Source organism: Typopeltis vanoorti, chromosome 6 (assembly GCF_054136105.1).
Source record: "Typopeltis vanoorti isolate ZY-2024b chromosome 6, IOZ_Tvanoo_1.0, whole genome shotgun sequence".
Taxonomy (NCBI): Eukaryota; Metazoa; Arthropoda; class Arachnida; order Uropygi; family Thelyphonidae; genus Typopeltis; species Typopeltis vanoorti.
In genome coordinates this window covers 75,155,572-75,176,218 of record NC_143554.1, presented here as the reverse complement: position 1 = coordinate 75,176,218, position 20,647 = coordinate 75,155,572, and the positions used below count along the sequence as shown (strand labels likewise).

At 37.7% G+C, this 20,647-nt stretch overlaps 1 protein-coding gene across 1 annotated transcript in view; it reads right to left on the bottom strand.

Annotated features, from left to right (window-relative positions):
- The window catches only part of LOC150105586 (heat shock protein 60A-like), a 115,410-nt gene extending 94,936 nt beyond the window's left edge, over positions 1–20,474 (bottom strand). Inside the window, exons 1-2 of the mRNA XM_090394930.1 lie at positions 20,318–20,474; positions 1,486–1,656 (exon numbers count right to left, since the gene is read on the bottom strand). Coding sequence (XP_090251056.1) covers positions 1,486–1,653 — 168 coding nt within the window. The 5' untranslated portion in view covers positions 1,654–1,656; positions 20,318–20,474. The remainder of the gene's footprint in view (positions 1–1,485; positions 1,657–20,317) is intronic.
- Positions 20,475–20,647: the final 173 nt, after the last annotated feature.

Genomic DNA, 20,647 nt, shown 5'->3' with positions numbered 1-20,647 from the left:
TTACCAGCAGAATGCTGGAGACTCAGAATAAGCAGGGATTAAATATGGTTCCAAGATGCAATTTTATTTGATTACAAAAATGAAATTTAACTAGTTCTGTGAAAATAATTAAGCTGCAATTAAATCATATTAGCAGATGTATACTCATGTAACTGTGGGAAATGACAAATATGCTATTTTATAATGAAATAGCACTCAACGTGACCAAAATATGCTATATTTACCATTATTACAATGAGGGTACCTAAAAAAAATTATCTCTCATATGTTGGCCATACCCACTACAAGCTTTTACTTATTAATGTACTGAAATGTGAGCAGGGGCAAATATTCAGGGTGAGCTAGGTGCACAGCCACAGAATAGAAATACACCAATATATTTTTGTATTTCTTCCTGTTAAAGATGCCCCTAATTGTTTCTGGTTTCGAATGATTCCTAAAATTAAACCACGATATACTAATGAAGAGGACACATTTAGATGCATAAACATTGCATCACATTCATGTTAACAGGCTGGATGTGCAGTCATACACCTTTGTGCCCTTTGAAGAGACGTATACATGGTGCACCAGGTCAAATTGAACCACCCAGAAGGTGAGGCAGGGTGAGCACTGAGACAATAGCACCAAGAAATCAGTAGCTGATTGGTTATTATTTCAACCAATCCAATTGCATGTTGTCATTTGTCATGAGCTGCTGTTTTTGTTTTCCGAGTTTCATCTCTTATGCATGTGTGATTTGACGTGTTTAGGACACCGATATAGACAGACAAGTAATTTTCTATAAATAATTTATAACTTTTTTGCTCATATTTACAATGGGAAAGTATTCATGATCTACCAAACGTCCTATTTTCTGCCAGATGGTATGATTATAGTTGAAGGAGGTTGAAACTTGTGTATAAATAAGTAAAACAAGTTATTTCAGCCTTTCTTTGGTTCAATATGGAAAAATAATAATTTCCCAAGTAATTATTTTTCCACTTTCCGTGCATATTATATGGTTGTATATTAAAATCATATCAAAATTTAAATTATTCATGTCTCAACCTAGTATTTTCCAATGATAATCTAATCTCAAAACGATGCGTAAACCCTTTGTGCTTCTGACATAAACAGCATGCATGAAGCATAGATAATGTTCATTTGTTCTTTGTTTTCCATATTTAAAATTATATTAATAGATAAATTAAAGTATTCTAACTTATCTTACAATTAATTGCATTGGACCAATTAAGATGAATGCTGATGCACTATACACTCTTAAAACTTTCATACACTGATAAAAATGCAATCGTATGGTCAAATTCACGTGAATTTTGTAACGCGGGTTGGATAAGCTACACCTGACTTAAATGGGTACACAACACCACTGATTGTGAAGGTATTCTTTGTCTACATCACAAAAAATGATATCCAGCAATTTCAATTCAATTTTATTATTTTCTACTATAGTGAAAACAAAAATAGCTAGCAAAAATATACCTTTGGACCCATTGTCACAGCAACAGCATCAGCTAAAATATCTACACCTTGCAACATCACAGCTCTTACGTCAGGACCAAATTTTATATCTTTGGCATAGTGCCTTACCAAGACTGACGATAAATGACGACAAGCAGATGACCTCATGGCAGCTGAAAGACTATACATGATCTACAAAAGAGTTAAGAAATTATGAGTAACAATTCATGAATTAAACAAAATATAAGCTCCCACATGTTAGCTGATCATGTGGATCAGCTTCTCAACATGTATGTTTAACATATTCCATAAAAATGCAACCAAACACATATGAGGTGGGAGAAGGGTCTGGAAAATTCTGATAAACTCGTAGAACAAAAATGATATTGAAGCAACTGATATAACCCACAAGAAAGAACACATCTTAAAACTCTCTAACTGCCATGTTTCATCAAATTGTAATAATTTGTTATTTTTCATTTAGTAATTAATTTTTGTTCTAGGCATTTATCAGAACTTTCCAAGATGCCCTCTAATTTCTTTGATTTAAACTCAGCTCCAATAAAATACACCTTATTTCGACATAGTCTGACTTCCAGTACTTTACTAGTAAGGCTGGGAAGGAGGTTCGTTAAATAAAATCATGATTTTTATCAAAATAAAAAGTGTGAACTTGCAATTTACTTATTACAGCTGTAAAATCTTGTATAGAAAGAATTTTTGTACAAAATTCTTATATACCGATTTTACTTGAGAAAGAAAGTCAATACCAAATACTTGTAGTTTAATTGACATTTTTTTTTCATTAGTGTTTTATGTAATATGGTAAAATATTAGAATTAATTGATAAATTCTTTAACCACCAATATTATACAAACAAAAGAGATAGCCCAGACAGGATTGGAAATGTAGACCTGAGGTTATCGCCAGTCATGAAGGTTGGCAAGTTACGAGGTTTTCCCGCCATGACTCAGCAATTTCATAGGGAGGAAGGGACCCCCTTCCTCCCTATGAAATTGCTGAGTCATGGTCCCTATGACCTCGTTATACAAATAACGAGGTCATATAACTGAGGTCCCTATGACCTTGTTATACAAATAAAATTTTAAAGGTCAGTGTAAGAGAATATCAGCTAGTTAAACGAAGGAATTGGTTCCAGCCAGAGGCAATTTCTGAAATCTATCTCCACACATGTGAAAGTAACATAGTTACGACCTTCAGAGGAGGGGGGGGGGAATGAAATTGTAGACTAAAGGATTAAAAGCGATAAGACTAGCTCAGGCAACGATTACAACTCAGATGAGTGCGACTGATAATAAGAGAAAAGGAAAAAAATAATATTGAGATAGAATAAAGGAAGTTCAAAAGATACAAACTTAAATAAGTAAGAATAAAAAAAAAAATTAAAAAAAAAAAATATATATATATATATATATATATATAATAACACATTAATTATTACACAGCCCTAAAGTGGCATGAATAAAATTTGATAATTGATCACTAGAACATGTCTCCAGTTATAACAGGAGTTATACAGCAAAAGATCAATGATAAATATATGTGGAACATTGAATCCATTAACAGTAGTTTACATATTTCTGCAATTATGTTCATCTGGTTACATGGAAAAGTAACCATTCCTTGATATATACCATATCATGTAGGAAACTAGATGAATATTCCTTTGATTGTTATATTGTCATAGGTGGAAGTCACAAAAAAAATAAATATGCATGCATAAGACTCAATGCAAGAGGCCTAGATTAGCCATTACTCACAAACTAAACAATGCCACTCAAACTCATTCAGTGACAATCACAATCGAGTTCAGTAATCCATCCATTTGTTTACTACACTCGGGAAAAAAAATAAAATAAAAATAATCCACATACACTGGCCTAATTACACAACTTTCAGGGGTTAAACTCTAGCTCTTTTCTTCCCTGTCATGTAATGAAAATGTCCACATGTATTAGTTCTACTCTAAACTTTAACCCTGTCTACCACCACTCCTAAATCTCTAGCTTCACCTAGAACATAATCTACCACCACTCCTAAATCTCTAGCTTCACCTATTTCCTGGAGTACAGTGACATCAATTTTTTTTTTAATGTTGGGCCCATATAACGAGAGGTTGGCTGATCAACCTATAGTACGCTAGTACCATATATGGGTACAGGTAGTAGGTTGGGAAAGGAGAACTTGTTTACATTTCATTTAAAAGCCTGTATATTGTATTCCTTGGGAAATACGTCAGGGGGAACTGTTCCACAGTACCAGGGATGAAAGAGGAGGAAAAGAAACTTGTTCTATGGATTTCAAGGTGTACTGTGAAAGGATGTTGGGTGGCAGCTGTACGTATTCCAATGGCTTAGTACAGAGTGGGGGAATTATTGATGCTGTTTCAGATGAACATAACTACAGAGACCAAACGTCTATGTGAACGTGAGGGGAATGAGTTGGATCATTTATCAGTCTAATAGCTTTCCTCTGTCAAGCATTTTGAGAGCGCTTTTAGGAGCCCCACTCCAAATGTGAGGACAGTATTTGATGGCTGGGCAGATTTGCGATTTGTATAAGGTAAACAGATGTTTTAGATGAAGTAACGTCTGGAGCAAAAGAGAAATCCTAGTTTTTTGGAAAGTGAGGATGCAATGGTTGTGATGTGTTTATGCCAAGAGAGGACTGATGTCAGGGTAATTCTGAGAAGAGAAATCTCATCTTGTCTGGGAATTTGAGTGTTATCAAAAACAATACTGGGGGAAAATGGTTCTTTTTTTTTTTTTGTGAGACAGAACTGGGTTTTACTAGCAGTGAAGTTGACAAAGTTATCTGAGCCCTATTGGAGGATGTCTTGAAGGTCAGAATTAAGGGCAGTGGTGGTTGATGTTCTGTGGGTTGAAGTGAGTTGTGTAGAGTACATTCTGTCAAATGAAAGGAAGGAGTGCAATATGCTGTCATCTGCAAAACTGTGTATTGAGTTGAAGATCAACTGAAGTAGGTCACTGATATACAGAAGGAAGAGGGTCAGTGAGAGAGAGAGCTGAACCTTGTGGGACCCTAGCATTAGTTGGATGGTGAGAGGATAGGGAGCCATCTACCATCACACATAGTGTGCATCCAGACAGAAAGATGGAAATTCATCTCCTGTTGGTCAGCATCGACGGAATCCATACTGGTGGTTGCTTAATAGCTGGGTACCTTCAAGGTAGAGTAGGAGTTGAGAATTGATGGTTTTCTCTATCACTTTAGATAGGACTGAGGTGAGTGAGGTACGGCAGTAGTTCGATGGCAGCGATTTGTCACACTTTTTAGGAATTGGTTGAATATAGGTCAATTTCCAGGTTTTGGGAATAGATACCAGTGGAGTAAGAGAGTATGTACAGATGGCATAAGATAGGAGTCAGTTCTGGTGCAGAGATCTTCAGGACAATTGGAATGGAGGAATGTCATTAGGGCCAGGAGCCTTTTTTGCATCTTATTTAGACAACAGGTTTATGATCTCTTTTTGACAAAAGGATACAAAGGGGACATTTTATGTTGGGCAGTTGGAATGACTGGAGGGCATTTGCCATTGTCAGTTATACGTGCATTGGAGGCAAAGTGTGAAGCTAGGAGGTTATCTTTTTCTGTGGGTGATGTTGAGTCATCTGGGTATGATAGAGGTGGGAATAGTGTAGGGAAAAAGTTACGACCAACTGCTTTGGCAAGAGACCAAAAGGCATGGCTGCCATTTGGACAGGCTGCAAGTTTCCTGCTTTTTGCCTGTTCAAATTCTGTTTTGGAAGCATTGATAATTTTCTTGCATTTATTTTGAGCTTCAGCATAGGCATTGAAGGAGTTCTTGATTTCAGACAGTTGTGGCATGCCTGATTTTTCATTTGTACAGCCTTGGCACATCTTTTGAAGAACCAGGGTTTAGATAAGGGACAGCAGTTCAGAGAAATGTGGGAAATGTATGTTTCCATGTCAATGAGGATTACTTTGGCAATACGTTCGGTTCATATGTTTGGATTGGAAGGCCAGACACAATAGTCCAACTATGGGAATGAAGCATAGTTGTCTCTGAGGCTGTCCCATTTGGCACTGTTAAAATGCCAAACAACTCTTGTGTGGGAATGACTGTGTAAGGTGTGTTTTGTGTGGGAGTGACTGTGTTGTTGCATGGAGGAGGAGATGAGCACTAGGTTGTGGTCAGAATTCCCCGGGTGGGGGCTCATTACATTCACTGCATATTTAGAAGGGTTGTTGGTAAGGAAGAGATTTAGACTATTTGGGGAGTGCTTTGGGTTATCTGGTCGGCTTGTGAACAATTTGTATAAGGTCGTTAGTGATGGTGGATGTTTCATGTTTCAGCATCGCTGCCTGCAGGATCTGTACAACTGGAAGAGGAAAGCTAATTGGTGTTATGGACATTAAAATCCCTAGGAGGATGATTATACTGTTAGGAGAGTGGGACTGGAGAAAAGCAACTTTTAAGGAGAGGAAATTACAGCTCAGAGTGGTTGGTGGTATTAGGAGAGCGATACAGACAACAGATGAATTTGACTGAGTAGGTGAGGGATATCTTTAACCAGAGAAGGTCGAAGTTGGACGATTCTAGGTTAGGTGCTCTCTAGCAGGGTATGTCAGAGCAGATATATGCACAGTGGAGTGCTGGGAGAAAGGTGAGATTTCAGTTTCTGTCAAAAAGAGTAAGTGGGGTTTGGTAGACTGCAGATGGTAGTGGACACTATTGAGGTTGGAGTTGAGGCCACGGATGTTGGTGAAGTGGATATGCAAGGTTCTGTAAGGCATGGATTTGACCGCAAGGGGTCTTGCACGTTTCCTATGCAGTGCCTGTATACAGGTCTCCTTGGTGGCTACTAGTGCTGTCAGTTGATTTTTGCACTAGTTTGATTTGTTTGTAGTCTATGATCCAACTGGTGTCTCCATTTTTGTTCCCTCTGGGCAAAAGTTAAATCAGGGTGAGCACATACATGTGATTGGGACAGGTGTCCTTTAGCTCGTTATTAATTTGGATGTGTTTGGTGTGTCACAGGTCACTTTCACGAGACATGGAAAGTTCGTTCTGTCCTATCTTTTGTTTATGGGTCCGAAACGATGGCATCTGACAATATTTCTGGGATCGAAGTTGCATTTTCCTGCTAATTTGCCGACATCTTCTTTTAATATTTACCGTTTTTCCACCGGAAAGTTCAGAATAACGGCGGCGAGTCTCCTATTTTCAGCCTTGAGTGACTCGTGTACGACTGATGCGATTAAGTCGCAAAGTTTGTTAGCAGGCACAGGTGCACTTGCAGTGTCCTGGTCGTCAAGTATCTCGAGCTTAAACAACTTTCGGATTTTGGAGGAGAAAGTATCGATCATAGTATTAAGGTGTTGTTTGAGATTTTCAACTCATTTGCATATGTTTATTAGCTGTTTTATGGAAGAAAAGCAGATCGAACAGAAGAAAGGTTGGTTGAGATCGATAAGAAGCTCGTGCAGGAAGTATGTAGCCAGTGGCAACAGAAATCACACAATATACCTTTTTTTCTTTCGCAACTTCAGTTTTACAGCTACAGCATTCATTCACTTTGTTGGTGATCAGCAGCACTACGACAACAGGACTTGATCTTTTGTTGCCACTATCTTTACTTCACAAGGCAGGCAACTTTCACGGTAGGCACTTTCACGTGACTGTTTTTTAATTGTAAAAAATAACCGATTTGATGGAATATGGCTACTTACAAGTTGTTCAGAAGTAATCAGCTCCTTAGTACTCTCTGTTAGTTTTCCGTTTACTGCTTATTTCACACAAAACACTTGCAATTATGATAAAATGAGGGAGCACAAGTTTAACGTAACTTATTCACAGGCACCACCTGATACACAGCTTGTAATCTTTTTTTCCCAAAATGCATAACTTTACATTTCTTCACATTAAACTGACACCCATTATCTTTTGACCATACTGATAGCCTATTTAAATCAACCTGCAAGCTCTCCATATCGCATTAATTACTAATTTCACATCATCACCAAACAACTGAATATTTCCATTCAGACTATTTTCTAAATCATTTATGTACAAAGTAAACAGCAATGGTCCCAGCACTGAACCTTGAGGCACATTACTAGTCGCATATTTTTGCCCCGATTCTGCCCCTCCATATACCACTTTTTGATATCTATCCAGCAGCAACCCTCTCATCCAACCAGTGTCATATCCATCCCCATTTGTTCTAATTTGTACTCCATGTGGTATTCAGTCAAATGCCTTTGCAAAATCATCATGTAGCCATTTTCCTTTATCCAACTCAGCTGTTACTCTATTATAAAAAGTAATTTACGAAGGCATGACCGACCCTTCACAAAGCCATGTTGACCTACACACAGTATCACATTTTCATCTACCCATTCTTGAATTCTCTTTTTGACCAGTTTTTCTAGTACCATGCCTGAGATCTGATTGGTCTAATTTGCTACTGCAGTCTTAGAACCTCCCTTATGCAAGGGAATCGTTTTGCCCTCTTTCTATTCCCTTGGAACTCTACCAGAACCGAGACTTACATTAAAGAGCCTAGCCAGAAGCATTGCCAGTTCCCTTGCACATTCTCGCAAAACCCTAGCTGATATGCCATCAAATCCCACAGATGTGTTGACATTGAGATTCTGCAATATCCTAAGAATCTCCAATTCATCCATCTCTGTTCCCACATCAATGTCTGTCACATATGCTAGAGCAGTAACCCCAGTAGGATGATATATCCTTGCAAAGTGGTCACTCAATAACTCAACAATTTTATCTGCTTCTGTCATCTTGTGACTAACACCACTTGTTAAGTTAATCTTCCATAGTCATTCTTCCTCTTACTTGCCACATAACAAAAGAGCTCTGGGATTTCCTTTGGCCAGATTCTTCTCATAATCTAATTTTGCCTTCCTTGCCATGCTGGTCACCTATCTCTTTATATACCTTTATGCCAGTCTGGTTGGCCAAGTGGCTAGTGTATCTGCTCTCCAGCCAAAAGGCTGTGGGTTCGAATCTCGCTGTGGGCATGGATGTTTGTGAAGGTCTGTGAAAATACTAGTGGTGGGAAGTAAATGGCATTGGTGTAGATGATGTGGTTTGCTGTAGTTGGTGGAGACAGAGTAGGTGCCCTCTCTCAATGAGTCTTTGGATTCCATGGAGGTGTCAGATAATAATAATAACAACAAGAATACCCTCCACCTATTGGAGGGTATTCGAGCTACAGCATGCTCACAACGAGAAAGAAGAAACCATTACTAAAGGAGAGGAGTCTGCCCCAAAGGAAATTTTATTGAAAGAACTTGAGCAGATGTTTCAAAATTTGGAAACTGTTACACAACAAATTATGGATTTACATTCCAATGTGGAAAGATGAAAGTTATTTTGCTTGGTTATACTATAAATTAAAGATGCCAAGAAATTATAATACTGGTTTTATCTTTTATCCAAGTATAAGCAAAAAACGTTTGCACATAAAGCAACTTCACAACTGGGCCACTTGTATACAGAGGCCAATGACTTCACAGCACAGAGTAGAACTGCTCATCTCCCAGGAAAACCCATCCACTGAAGGGCCTAATAAAAGTCGCATCAGTAGAAGCCACACCACAGGCCAGTGTCTAACGGAATTCACTGATCAAGACCACTTCAGCAGGCCCCACATCTGCGGAAAACAACATCAGTGGAGCCAAATCAAGAAAAGATAACAAGGTTATGGTAATGCAAAGTCATATATTTTGCATATACAAGTATTGAAAAGGCTTGACACATTATTAAAATACTCTGGATTAGAGCTAGTTGTTGGAAGTTTTTTAACTTTGTTATAAATTAAATTAAAGATACCAAGAAATTATATTCTTGTTTAATCTTTTATCCAAATGTCAGCAAACAAAGTTTGCACATGATGTCTCTTTGCAACTAGGCTACTTGAATATAGAGGTTAAATAACTTCATGTTAATTGCCTTAGTATCTCATAATGCTTTGCATTATGGGAAGAGCCACGAAACAGGCTGGTTACGATCTTTAGTGATGTCTCATCATTGGGAGCCAGACGCAGAAGAAATAAAAATGTTGAAGTAGCCTAGTCATGAAGATACTTCATGTGCTAACTGTTTGATTACATCTGGTATAGAATTAAACAAGAATATAATTTTTGGCCTGTGTAGCTCAGTGAATGTGGCGTTTGCACACCACGACGTTTGACCGCACGAAGAAAGACTTCGTTTTGAATCTAGTCGTCGACCAGAGGAAATTTTTCCAAGCCTTTTTTCGACCGGTTCCCGAGTTAGTCGATCTCTGGCATTGGCAAGCGGGTTTTTTCTCCCGGAAACTGAAGAAAATCGACCATAGAACCCACGTTATTTCAGACATTTAATATATTATATTAGGGTTATGGACCACGAGATGGCAGCACTTGTTGAACAGTCTCTCTTCACTGCGTGCTGCTTAATTAGTGATAGCCTTGGGCCAGCTATCTCTGATTGGCTGCCAGTGGAGATTGAACTGCCCACTCAGTCTCCAAAAGTTAAATAGGGCTAAACGGCCTAGCCTACTCCCTATACAGGAATAAAAAAGGCGTTAGCTGATTTTTTTTAAATTTTTTTTTTAAAATAATTTTTGACATCTTTAACAAAGTGAAAAAAACTCCCAAAACTAGTTCTAATCCAGAGTATTTTAATCATAAGGTGCTACTCTTTTCACTACTTATGAATCATGCATTACTTCAACCTTTGTATCTCTTCTGATTCTAACTACCATTGATGTGGTTTTTCATGGATGTTGGACTGCTAAAATAGTCTTGAACACTGCCCTTTACTAGGTTTATAGCATGGCTTCTATAGATGTGGTGGCCTTTATCAGGAGCCCTTCAGTAGATGCCATGACTTTGAAGATGGGCTTCTCGCTGGTGGAGGTTGATGCTTGGCAAAGTGGTGATATTTGCCCGCCGTTCAGTGGAGCTGAGGCTTCTGCAGATTGCCTGGTGGAACGATTGATAATATTAATGGAGTGTAATGAGTTACAAGGTCAAAACTGGTCTGGGTAGCGACCTTTCCCCATAATGCATAGCATTATACATGTCTGAAGGATATGTGCCCTGCATTATGGGATATTAAGGCAATTGATGTGGTCATTAGCCTCTATATACAAGTACCCAGTTGAAGCTACTTCATGTGCAAACTTTGTGTTCACAATTTGATAAAAGATGAAACCAAGAATAATTTCTTGTCTTCTTTAATTTATAGTATTACCAAGCAAAAAAGTTTGTTTGGATAGACTGGCCAACTGTTGAAAAACAAAATCAGTGAACACTCCATCAGTAATCCTAATAGGTCCTTAAGCATCAATGACCATCCAGTATCCCTGGATGTTGTAACCATAATTTCAGGATAAGGTGTTATTAGTCTCCAATGCATATAAGTACACATTATATGTAAATTGTATATTCTCCAATTTGCCTGATTGTAGGAGTAAAACTTCAGTTTCCAGGAAGGAAAAAACCTTGCCACTTCCATGAGCTTGCTTACTTAACTTCAGCTGAAAAGCTCTTTAAGGATTATTCACATCCAAGATAGGATTCAAGCTCAGATCTTTCCAACCAGAGGACAATCAAAACTAATTTTCTAATCAATGCAGTAATCTACCATTTACCTGACCTTCAAAATTAATAAATAATCAAAACTAATTTTCTAATCAATGCAGTAATCTACCATTTACCTGACCTTCAAAACTACAGCCATTTAATTAATTGACCTTCACATGGCATGCAACTTCTCTGTAGAGCACCACATAACAGTATTTGAATTACCCCAGCTCATTGTTTTGATAACTGAAGGGTCAGATAAATGGTAGATTACTGTACCACATTGAGTGCCTTAAACCTCAAAAGCTAGGTCTTGCAGAACCAAACAGACCAGTTATTGGCTAGAACAATATTTATGCTTGTCTGCTTCATAGAAGCAGTTTTAAAACATGAATGTTTCTTCAAGGATAGTTCAGAGGCCTTGATATACAATCAAAATTAAATCTGGGTGATTGAATCTATCATGAAAGTATGGGAGATTCTCAACCTGTGCAAAATCAAAATTGATTATCTATTTGTAATGATCCTTCTACCTTGTCACACTTACTGTTGTAACTTAACCAACTGTATTTTTCTTTGAATTACCTGTTTGTTACACACTGATGATGAACTGTTATTTTCAGTATCAAATATCTTTCTGGTTTTAGATTTACTGAAACCAGCATGATATTTTAGTGCCATCCATGTGTTACTCTAGTACTATTCTACAGGTAGTACCATTAAAGTTAATGCATGCAGTAGCTTGAAACTGTCTTTCTAAACCCCAATGATATAACTCCACTGCCACTATTATGAAAATAGAGAATCATTAAATCAAGAACTCTTCAGAAAGTCATTCTGTCCCTTGCATAGCATCATATTCCTATCTTCCCATTCTTAACTTTCAACCTCCCCAAAACCTTGAAAATTATTTATAATTTGCTATCGGCTTTTGATTTTAAGCTTGTATGTTCATGTAAAATAATTTAAAAAATTAAAAAAAAAAGTTGGGGAAAAACTAATTGAGATTTTTTACAACACTTTATAGCTGCTATTCTTTAGTGTCACTCGAGCATCACCTAGAACAGGCACAAAAGGTACACATAATTAACATAATTAATATAATATAACATAATTAATATAACAATTCAAATAAGTTTTTTAAAAACAGGATATTAAATTTTAACACTACTTTTTTTCCTTTTCCAACTCAGGAAAAGAATTAAAACCCATGATGAATATGTAGATTTTTGACCAGTAAAATCAAATTATAAGAAGAAATACAGGATTATTTGGCAATATTAATACAAATAAATGAAACTGACTAGTTGCAGTGCATATACTTGTGGCTTCTTCTGGGTTAGGATTAGGATGAACAAAAATTACAATAAAAGGCTAACAACCATAACAATATAAGTTAAAAACAGAAAATACATGGAGCATGCAAACTGGCACAGGTCAGCTATTGTTCAGTAATATGTACATGATAGTTGACTAAAAAATCAGTCTGATCTGCATAAAGATCTAATGAACACTTTCCAAATATCACACAGGATCATTCCTTGGTTTCTATTCAGTGTGCCTCTCGAGTGGATGACCATCCACTATGTAAGGCATGGAGCTCTAATTCCCATTCAATGTTGCGATATGTGCGAGAGAAATAAAAAGCTAGGCTTTAGCTGTCTTCTTTGTTGTCATTGACTTCTCTAATATGTCCATTTTATCTGATTTCTAAACTTCTAGATGTCTGCCTTATGTAAGAAAAGCCACAAGAACATGGAACATTATAAACAATACGATGTTTGTTAAACGGGTTGCAGTCTTTAGGTAAACGTAATAAATCTCATATAGTCAAAATGGGCTTGAAAGCCACTTTTATGTCATAAGATTTGAGAAAGCTGGCAATCTTGAGAGAAAGTCAAGATATTTCTTGACTTTCTTGTAAAAAACTGATAGAAGATACCTCTGAGTCCTCCCCTTTGCAATTTTTAATAGCTCTTCGACTCAGTCCCTTTCAAACCTATCTGGTTAAGATAGGTGTTCTCCATTTGGCCTCATGCTCCAGATATACTCTTTCCTCTCTCTCACCTCAATAGTCTTTATTCTAGAATCCAGTTTACCATGGAAAGCAAAAATAGTAGTTTAGCCTTTGTAAATACCTTGGTAATACACCTACCCAATGGTAATTGGGTAGGTGTATTACCAAGGTATTATCAATATCCATTGTGGTAATCCAATAATGGATTACCACAAGGATCAGTTCTGGTTATTAATTAACTTAGGGAATTCACAACGTACACCAGAATAAATTAAATTAAACTTTAATATATATTTCCAATATTTCAACAACGTCACGTTGCCATCTTCAAAGGAACTTAAAATAAAGACACGTGCACGCAGGCACTACACACAATAAATGAGGACAAAGCGAGGAAGCTATTTTTTCTCCTAAAAGTCCTGATGGTTCCCCTCTAGCGAGCTATTTAGGTATTCTTGGCCCACTGGGTCAAGAATACCTACATAGCTCACTATTGGGCCTATTTCAATTATTTAATCATTTGAAAATTTACCATGTCAGATAGAAAGAGATGTCAATGAGAAAATTGAACGTGTCATACAGGATATTTTAACTTCTATTTTTTATATACTTAAAAAATGTATTTTTTTTGCTATTGTAAAAATTGATCGTGCCGTACAGGCTTTAGTCTATCCACGCAGCAGACGAGTCTTAACTAGTAGTATGCCGGTCAACTATTACGTAGGTAATTCACTCAATTCAGCACGTTTTGACAGGCATATGGGTGCTTGCAGTGACTTGTTCAAAGCACGAGTACGATGGTTAGTCAATGCATGCAAGTCGATTGGGGCTAGATTTCAAATCTATAAATACCAGTGGTTTAGGAATAAGTTTCATTATTTTTTGTGTGCTTTGCCAACAATCATCAGTCGAAAGTGTGATAGATAAGTGGAGTCATACAAAGTGTAAATTAAATCCTTTATTTTGTGAATATTTTTGCAAATTTTATTACTTCATTATGTCTGAATATAAGAAGAAATGTCGACAGTACAGTATTGAGTATTTGAAATATGGTTTTATTCAGTCTCAAATATTTGAAATATGGTTTTATTCAAACTATTATAATGGGGGCGTTACAAAATTTATATCTTGCAAAGTGGGCGGTGGCCCGAAAAAGTTTGGCAACCTATGGTCTAGGGGAAGTGGTTGGTGTGAGCAGATAAGGGATGCCAATTTTCTATATGGTCTGTAACAAGAGATCAAGGCATGTTTTTTTAAGATTTTGGTAGTAATTTTTTTCCAAGGTGCCTCAGATGTAGGGAATGGTGATGGATTTAGAGGATTCCTTGTGTTGTGAAGGGGAGGGAGGGTTGTGATTTACTGGTTTCAATATTTTTTGGATTTTTTTTGGGGGGGGGGGGGGGTAGCCATTGGCTGAGAAAGTGTGGAGGATGCGATTTAGTTCAGTGGTTAGGGCATTGTTATTTGAAGATATTAGTTTAGTCCATTGTGTAGTGTCTTAACTCCATATTGTTGTGTGTTTGGGGGGGGGGGATTGTTGGTGAATGTATCTGCCTGTATGGGTGGGTTTTCTATAAACTGAGAAAACCAAGGGTCCATCAGGCTGGCAGGTGACTAGCGTGTCTAGGAAAGGGAGGCTGGCTGTTGTTTTCCTCTTTTTCCAGGGTGAACTTGATACTTGATTCTGGGGTGTTGGTTGTTTAAGTGTGTTAAGAAGGAGAGGAGTGTATGAGAGCCATGTGGTCAAATAGCGAACATCATCATCAATGTAGCGAAGCCATATGGTTGGTTTCTGTGGGGTAGAGTTTAAGGCTTTCTCTTCAAAAGTCTCCACAAAGAAGTTGGCCAAGGGTGGGGAGAGTGGTGAACCCATGGCTGTCCCTTCTATTTGTTTATAGAATTTTCCTTGCCAAAGAAATAGCCCGAGTTCATTATGAACTGAAATAGGGATGAGATATCGGGAGGAAATTTAGCCTAAATTAGCCCTAAGGTTTCCTTGAGTGGGACATCTGTGAATAAGGAGGAGATGTCAAAACTGACCATTATGTCAGAGTGTAAGGTTTTCTATGCTGGCTTTGAAGTGGCTGAGTTTTTTTTTTTTTTTATGTGTGATGGTGTGTTGCCAGTATGTTTAGCTAACTTGTATGTAGGGGAATCAATGCCATCCACTATGGGACGTAATGGCACATTTTCTTTATGTATATTTGGGAGTTCGTATATGGAAGGCCAAGAAATGACCTTCTTAAGGAGCCTATGGAGTTTTCTGATTTGTGAGTTGGTGGGATTGTATTCAATAAGCAGGTAAGTAGCCCGATCTAATAATAGAGCATTACCTGTGTAGCATTACCAAAGCTTACCTGTGTGGTCTGTTTGGTTGAGTACTATGGTGGCATTTCCCTTATCTGCTTTGGTGATTACTATTTCTTTGTTTTTCTTCATTTCCTTTATATATTCACTATTGGATATGTTGGTTTTTGGTGAAAACACAACCTACATCCAGTCTAATATTGTTGGCGATGTGGTTTGGAAGGTGGTGGATCCTACGTCTGAATCATTATATCCTCGGTCGGTATTTTTCTGGGAGCAATGGCGAAGTTGTGGCCACGTGAAAGAGTGATGAGTGCTGCAGGCTTCAACGTAACTGAAGAAAGGTTGACCACAATGTTGGTTGGAAGTTTTGGTTCGGAAGTTGAGTTCTTTTTTAATTTCTCAAATTTCTTGATATGTCGACCCCGTATTTTCTCAAATTCTTTATCTGCTGCAGTGCACGAGACATCATATAAAATTGACGAAAGCTCATTATTTAACATGTTGGAAAGCTCTTTTTCAGAGGTCAGTTCTGGCTGCCATCCTTTTTAACTTATACATTGCAGATTTGTCTAATGCAGCCTCCAAGAAGTTTTGCTATGCTGATGACATTACTCTAGCCACTAGACACACCAATTTTACTACAATGGAAGATACACTAACAAATGACCTTGCAGTCCTAGATGAATACTTTAGCAAATGGAGATTATGCCCAAATCCAGCAAAACAGAAGTTTCATGCTTCCACAGGAACAATAACCAGGCTAACAAAGAACTCATGGTCTACTTCAAACACAAACTGCTAAGCTACAACAGATTCCTGAAATATCTGGGTGTCACTTTGGATAGAGCTATCTTTTAAACCACATCTCATTAACACAGCATCCAAACTAAAAACACGAAACAATATACTGCAAAAACTATGCAGAACAACTTGCGGTGCCTCAGCAACAACACTTCACAGCACTGCCCTTGGTCTCGTTTACTCTGCAGCTGAATACCACTCACCCGTTATGGCTGAACTGTGCCCATGTGTATTTGGTTGATGCTCAGCTTAACACCACTATGAGCCTTATTTCTGGAACTGTGAAATCAACTCCAACCTACTTGCTCCCAGTGCTGAGCAACATCCCACCTCCACACATCCAACTTTCTTCTATATGAACACAGCAAAATCATGGAAATTTAAAATCTCCCAATCCACGAAGACATCCCACCCCTAGAAATAAACAGGCTAAAGTCAAGGCACCCTCCAATCTTAACAGCAAAAAATCTTGCAGAGACAAGATTCAACATGGAGAAGAAAAAAGAGTCCTGTTGTAACACTTCAACAGGGCACTTCCATGAATTAGTAGACCCAGCACAGATGCCTTCGGGTTTTGACCTACCTTGAAAAACTTGGTCTACTCTTAACCAAATCCACACCAATCAATGCAGATATGCAGACCACCTTTATAAATAGGATATGATTGCCTCACCCAGGTGAGACTGTGGATCACCCAGCCAGACAATTAATCATATTATAGTAGAATATGCCCAACATGCATACAATGGAAACCTGTTGGACTTCATCCATGCTACACCAAGTGTAGTTGACTGGATAATCAACCTAGACATACAGTTGTAGCCTATTCTTGAGTCTCTTTTTTTGACTGTATTATGTCTATTATTATGTTCATATATATTAAGGATTAATGTGATGTAATTTTTCATGTGTGAGCCATACGCTAAATAAACAAATTCGATATCCAGGAAGCCCATCTACACTCCCCCCCCCCCTCTCAACATGGCATCATTAAAAAACTAATCAAAAAAGCCCATAATCAATAGAATAAATTAGAAAAAGACCACCCCGCTCCATCACAGTAAATTTAGAAGAGAAAGAGTATTTTTGGAATCTGCAGCTGCTCTAAGAAATCAGTCTAATTTAAATAAATATGGTTGCATTAAACTTCCTAAAATATGGGAAACACTAACACTTTGATTTACATACTAGGCTGCTAACAAGTATCCCAGAGAGGATGCCCTCACCTAGTTAGGTCTTTCGTCCACATGTTTCACTTAATTTTGTGTTGCCTGTGTACAAGTCTCATTATGTACTCTCTCAAAATGATAAATATTGGAAGAATTAAATAATATTTTTAATTCTTTCTCGGTGCTGTTTCACTCGATTAAGCCTCTAACATGAGATTCTCCCAGCGCTTAAACCTTAACACATGGATCTTGTAATATCCTAAGTACCTCCAATTCAAGCCTTTCATAGCAGTCAGTATCTGCTATTCCCATCAACTGGAAAGCCCTGTTCAAATCTGTAGTAGGATGCAAAAACTTCAGAAGAGATTTTCAACTGATGATTTAATCAGTCTCAGACAGAAGAGACAGAGTTATCCTTCCACAAAACAAGCAAACTAAAACATGTAATTAGTAGACATAATACAAGCCTCCCTGCTTTAGCTGTTTCGACTAAACATTTAATCAATTCTTCCCAACTATCTCAATCTCACAATGGCCCTTGCCACATCAGTGGGACTTCATTACCTCCACTTGATATGGGTTTAATGAGAATTGGAGTTTTTTTGAGAATGTGCAAGGGAACTGACAATGCCTTTGACGAGGTTCTTTAAGTCTCAGCTCTGGTAAAGTTCCAAGGGAGTGGAAAGAGGGCAAATAATTCCTTTGCAGCAGTAACAAATTATAGACCAATCAGTATCTCTATGGTGGTAAAAGTACTAGAAAAATTCATAAAAAAGAGAATTCAAGAATGGGTACATAAAAATATTATACTGTATGAGGGCCAACATGGCTTAATAATTTACTAACTTAATAATAAAATAACAGCTGAGTTGGATAAAGGAAATGTCTATAAGATGATTTTGTAAAGGCATTAGAGAGAATACCACATGGAACTGTTATGCAAATTAGAACAAATGGCAGATGAATTAGAACAAATTAGAACAAATGTCCGCGCGGTTAGCCTAGTGGCTTTGCTCTTCGCAACCATATGCCTGGGGAAGGAGTGTCCTAGGTTCGATTCCCGTCCACGACGTGAGGAGCTTAAGGATCTTCCTCAGCCATAGCCAAGTTAGCCGGTCTTGGGCATGGGCAGCAGGGTTTTTTCCGCCAGTTTATCTGGGGTTTTTCATCCCGCAAGCAGGCAAACCGGCCCCGTGAACACACAGGTTACAGTCATAAATACTTACAGCAAGGAAGGCAACGGGAAACCGCCTTGCTCATAATCATCTCTCCCTAGAATGGTAGCTTATAGCTACCCTCCCGCGGCCATATGGCAGATGGGAACCAGAAGAAGAAGTGGATAATAGGGCAGCTGCTGGACAAATATCAAAAAAAGTGGTATATGGAGGTATAGAATCAAGGCAAAAACAGGTGACTAGTGGTGTGCTGCAAGGTACAGTGCTGGGACCAATGCTTTTAATTTGTACATAAATGATGTAGGAAATAACCTAAAAGGAAATATTCTGTTGTTTGATGATGAAATTAGGTAGAGTAATAGTTAATCAAGGTGACATGGAGAGCTTACAAGATTATTTAAATAGGCTGTCAAAAGATAAATGGTATCAGTTTAACGCAGAAATGTGAAGCTATGCATTTTGGAATAGATAGATTACAAACCATGTATCACATTGATGGCACTGTACTACAGGAAATAAATGAAAATAGAGATTTAGTGGTGGTGGAAGATGGAGCGTTAAAGTTTAGAGGACATATTGCTAATGTTACCCATAAGATTACTTGGTTATTGAAGAACACATTGACATGTAGAGGTAAGGAAGTTATTATTTTTTATAATGCCTTGATACACCCACATCTGGGTGTATCAAGGCATTATAAAAAATTGTGTTCAAGTCAGGTCCCCTGGGTTCCTTGAGGATAAGGAAGCAGTGGAGAGGATTCAGAGGTGAGCGACCACGATGGTGAGTGACCTGTAGAATGTTCCCTATGAAGATGGATTGAGGATGTATGGATTGCAGAAGTTCGTTGACAGGAGAAAACGATGGAATATGGTAGAAACATTTAAGTTGCTTAAATGGGGTAGATGTAGGAAAAATGTTTAAGCTTTGCCTAGAGTGATGAGAATAAAAAATCATCCCTGGAAGTTGAATAAAGGTATGATTAGTAGGGTGGGGGGGGGTAGATTTTTTGGTTGGAGAGTTGTGAATGGGTTGCCTAAGTTGGTTGTGAGTGCTTTGTATGTCAATAGGTTCAAAGCGAGGTATGATAGATTGTGTGGATAGATTGGGTCTTCGCACTTAGGTTGGGTCCGAAGACTCACATAACAATATAATATACAAATAGGGCCGGTCCGAGAGTATCTGATGTCCCTAGGCAAAGAAAATTTAGGTGTCCCTTACATTGTCTCTCTCTATATATTTTGTCATACTCACACAAGCACACGTACACATGTGGATATTTATAGCCTTAGCACCCCTAGGCGATTGCCTAGGTTCGCCTAATGATAAAACCGGCCCTGTATACAAATGATATAGATATATAATCACGTTCACTTTTTTTCAAGTGAAGATGAATTCACCAATCTCATACATATGAAATTTTTCTCCTTTATAGCAGAACAGACAAATACATGGTACAAACCGCAGATTGTGCAGTGCAGATAGTGGATCTGTGGCGTACAGTGGTAGCCATCGTGATGAGTTCTGGGATTCCACGAAGGGTTCATGTATTGTGAAAATGGTTTCTGCACTCAGGAAGAGAAAAGATATATAGATTGTTACTAGGAATTTTATTACTTTTATGTCCAGATTAGTGTGATGTAATTTCAGGGTAGAAAGACCTTTTCTATTTAAAAAAAAAAAAAAAAACAAGAAAAAAAACATTATGTTTTCAATTAACTATGGACACATACATTCACAAAAGTAAAGTACACTCCGAAATAATAATAACCTAAACTTACCGAAACAAGTAAGAGATAAAACACAAGAGAGAACAACCGACCACACAGCACTATAAAACTAGGCAAGCTGCACCACAGTTCGCGAATTTTCTGTAGATTTACTGCACGGCACGACCAATGAACTAGGCCCCGTAATGAGCATAAGAATTAACAGTGCAGATATTTAAGAAATTAAGCTTACATTGCCAGTAATAATCAAACTTTTGATATATGTAAACGTTATAAGATATCTTTCTATTTTAATTTTATCTCGTGTTTTAATAGTTTCTTCGTTAAGTTTTTCAAATAAATATTATCATATATAATAAACTATATTTGCTAGCCAAGTTA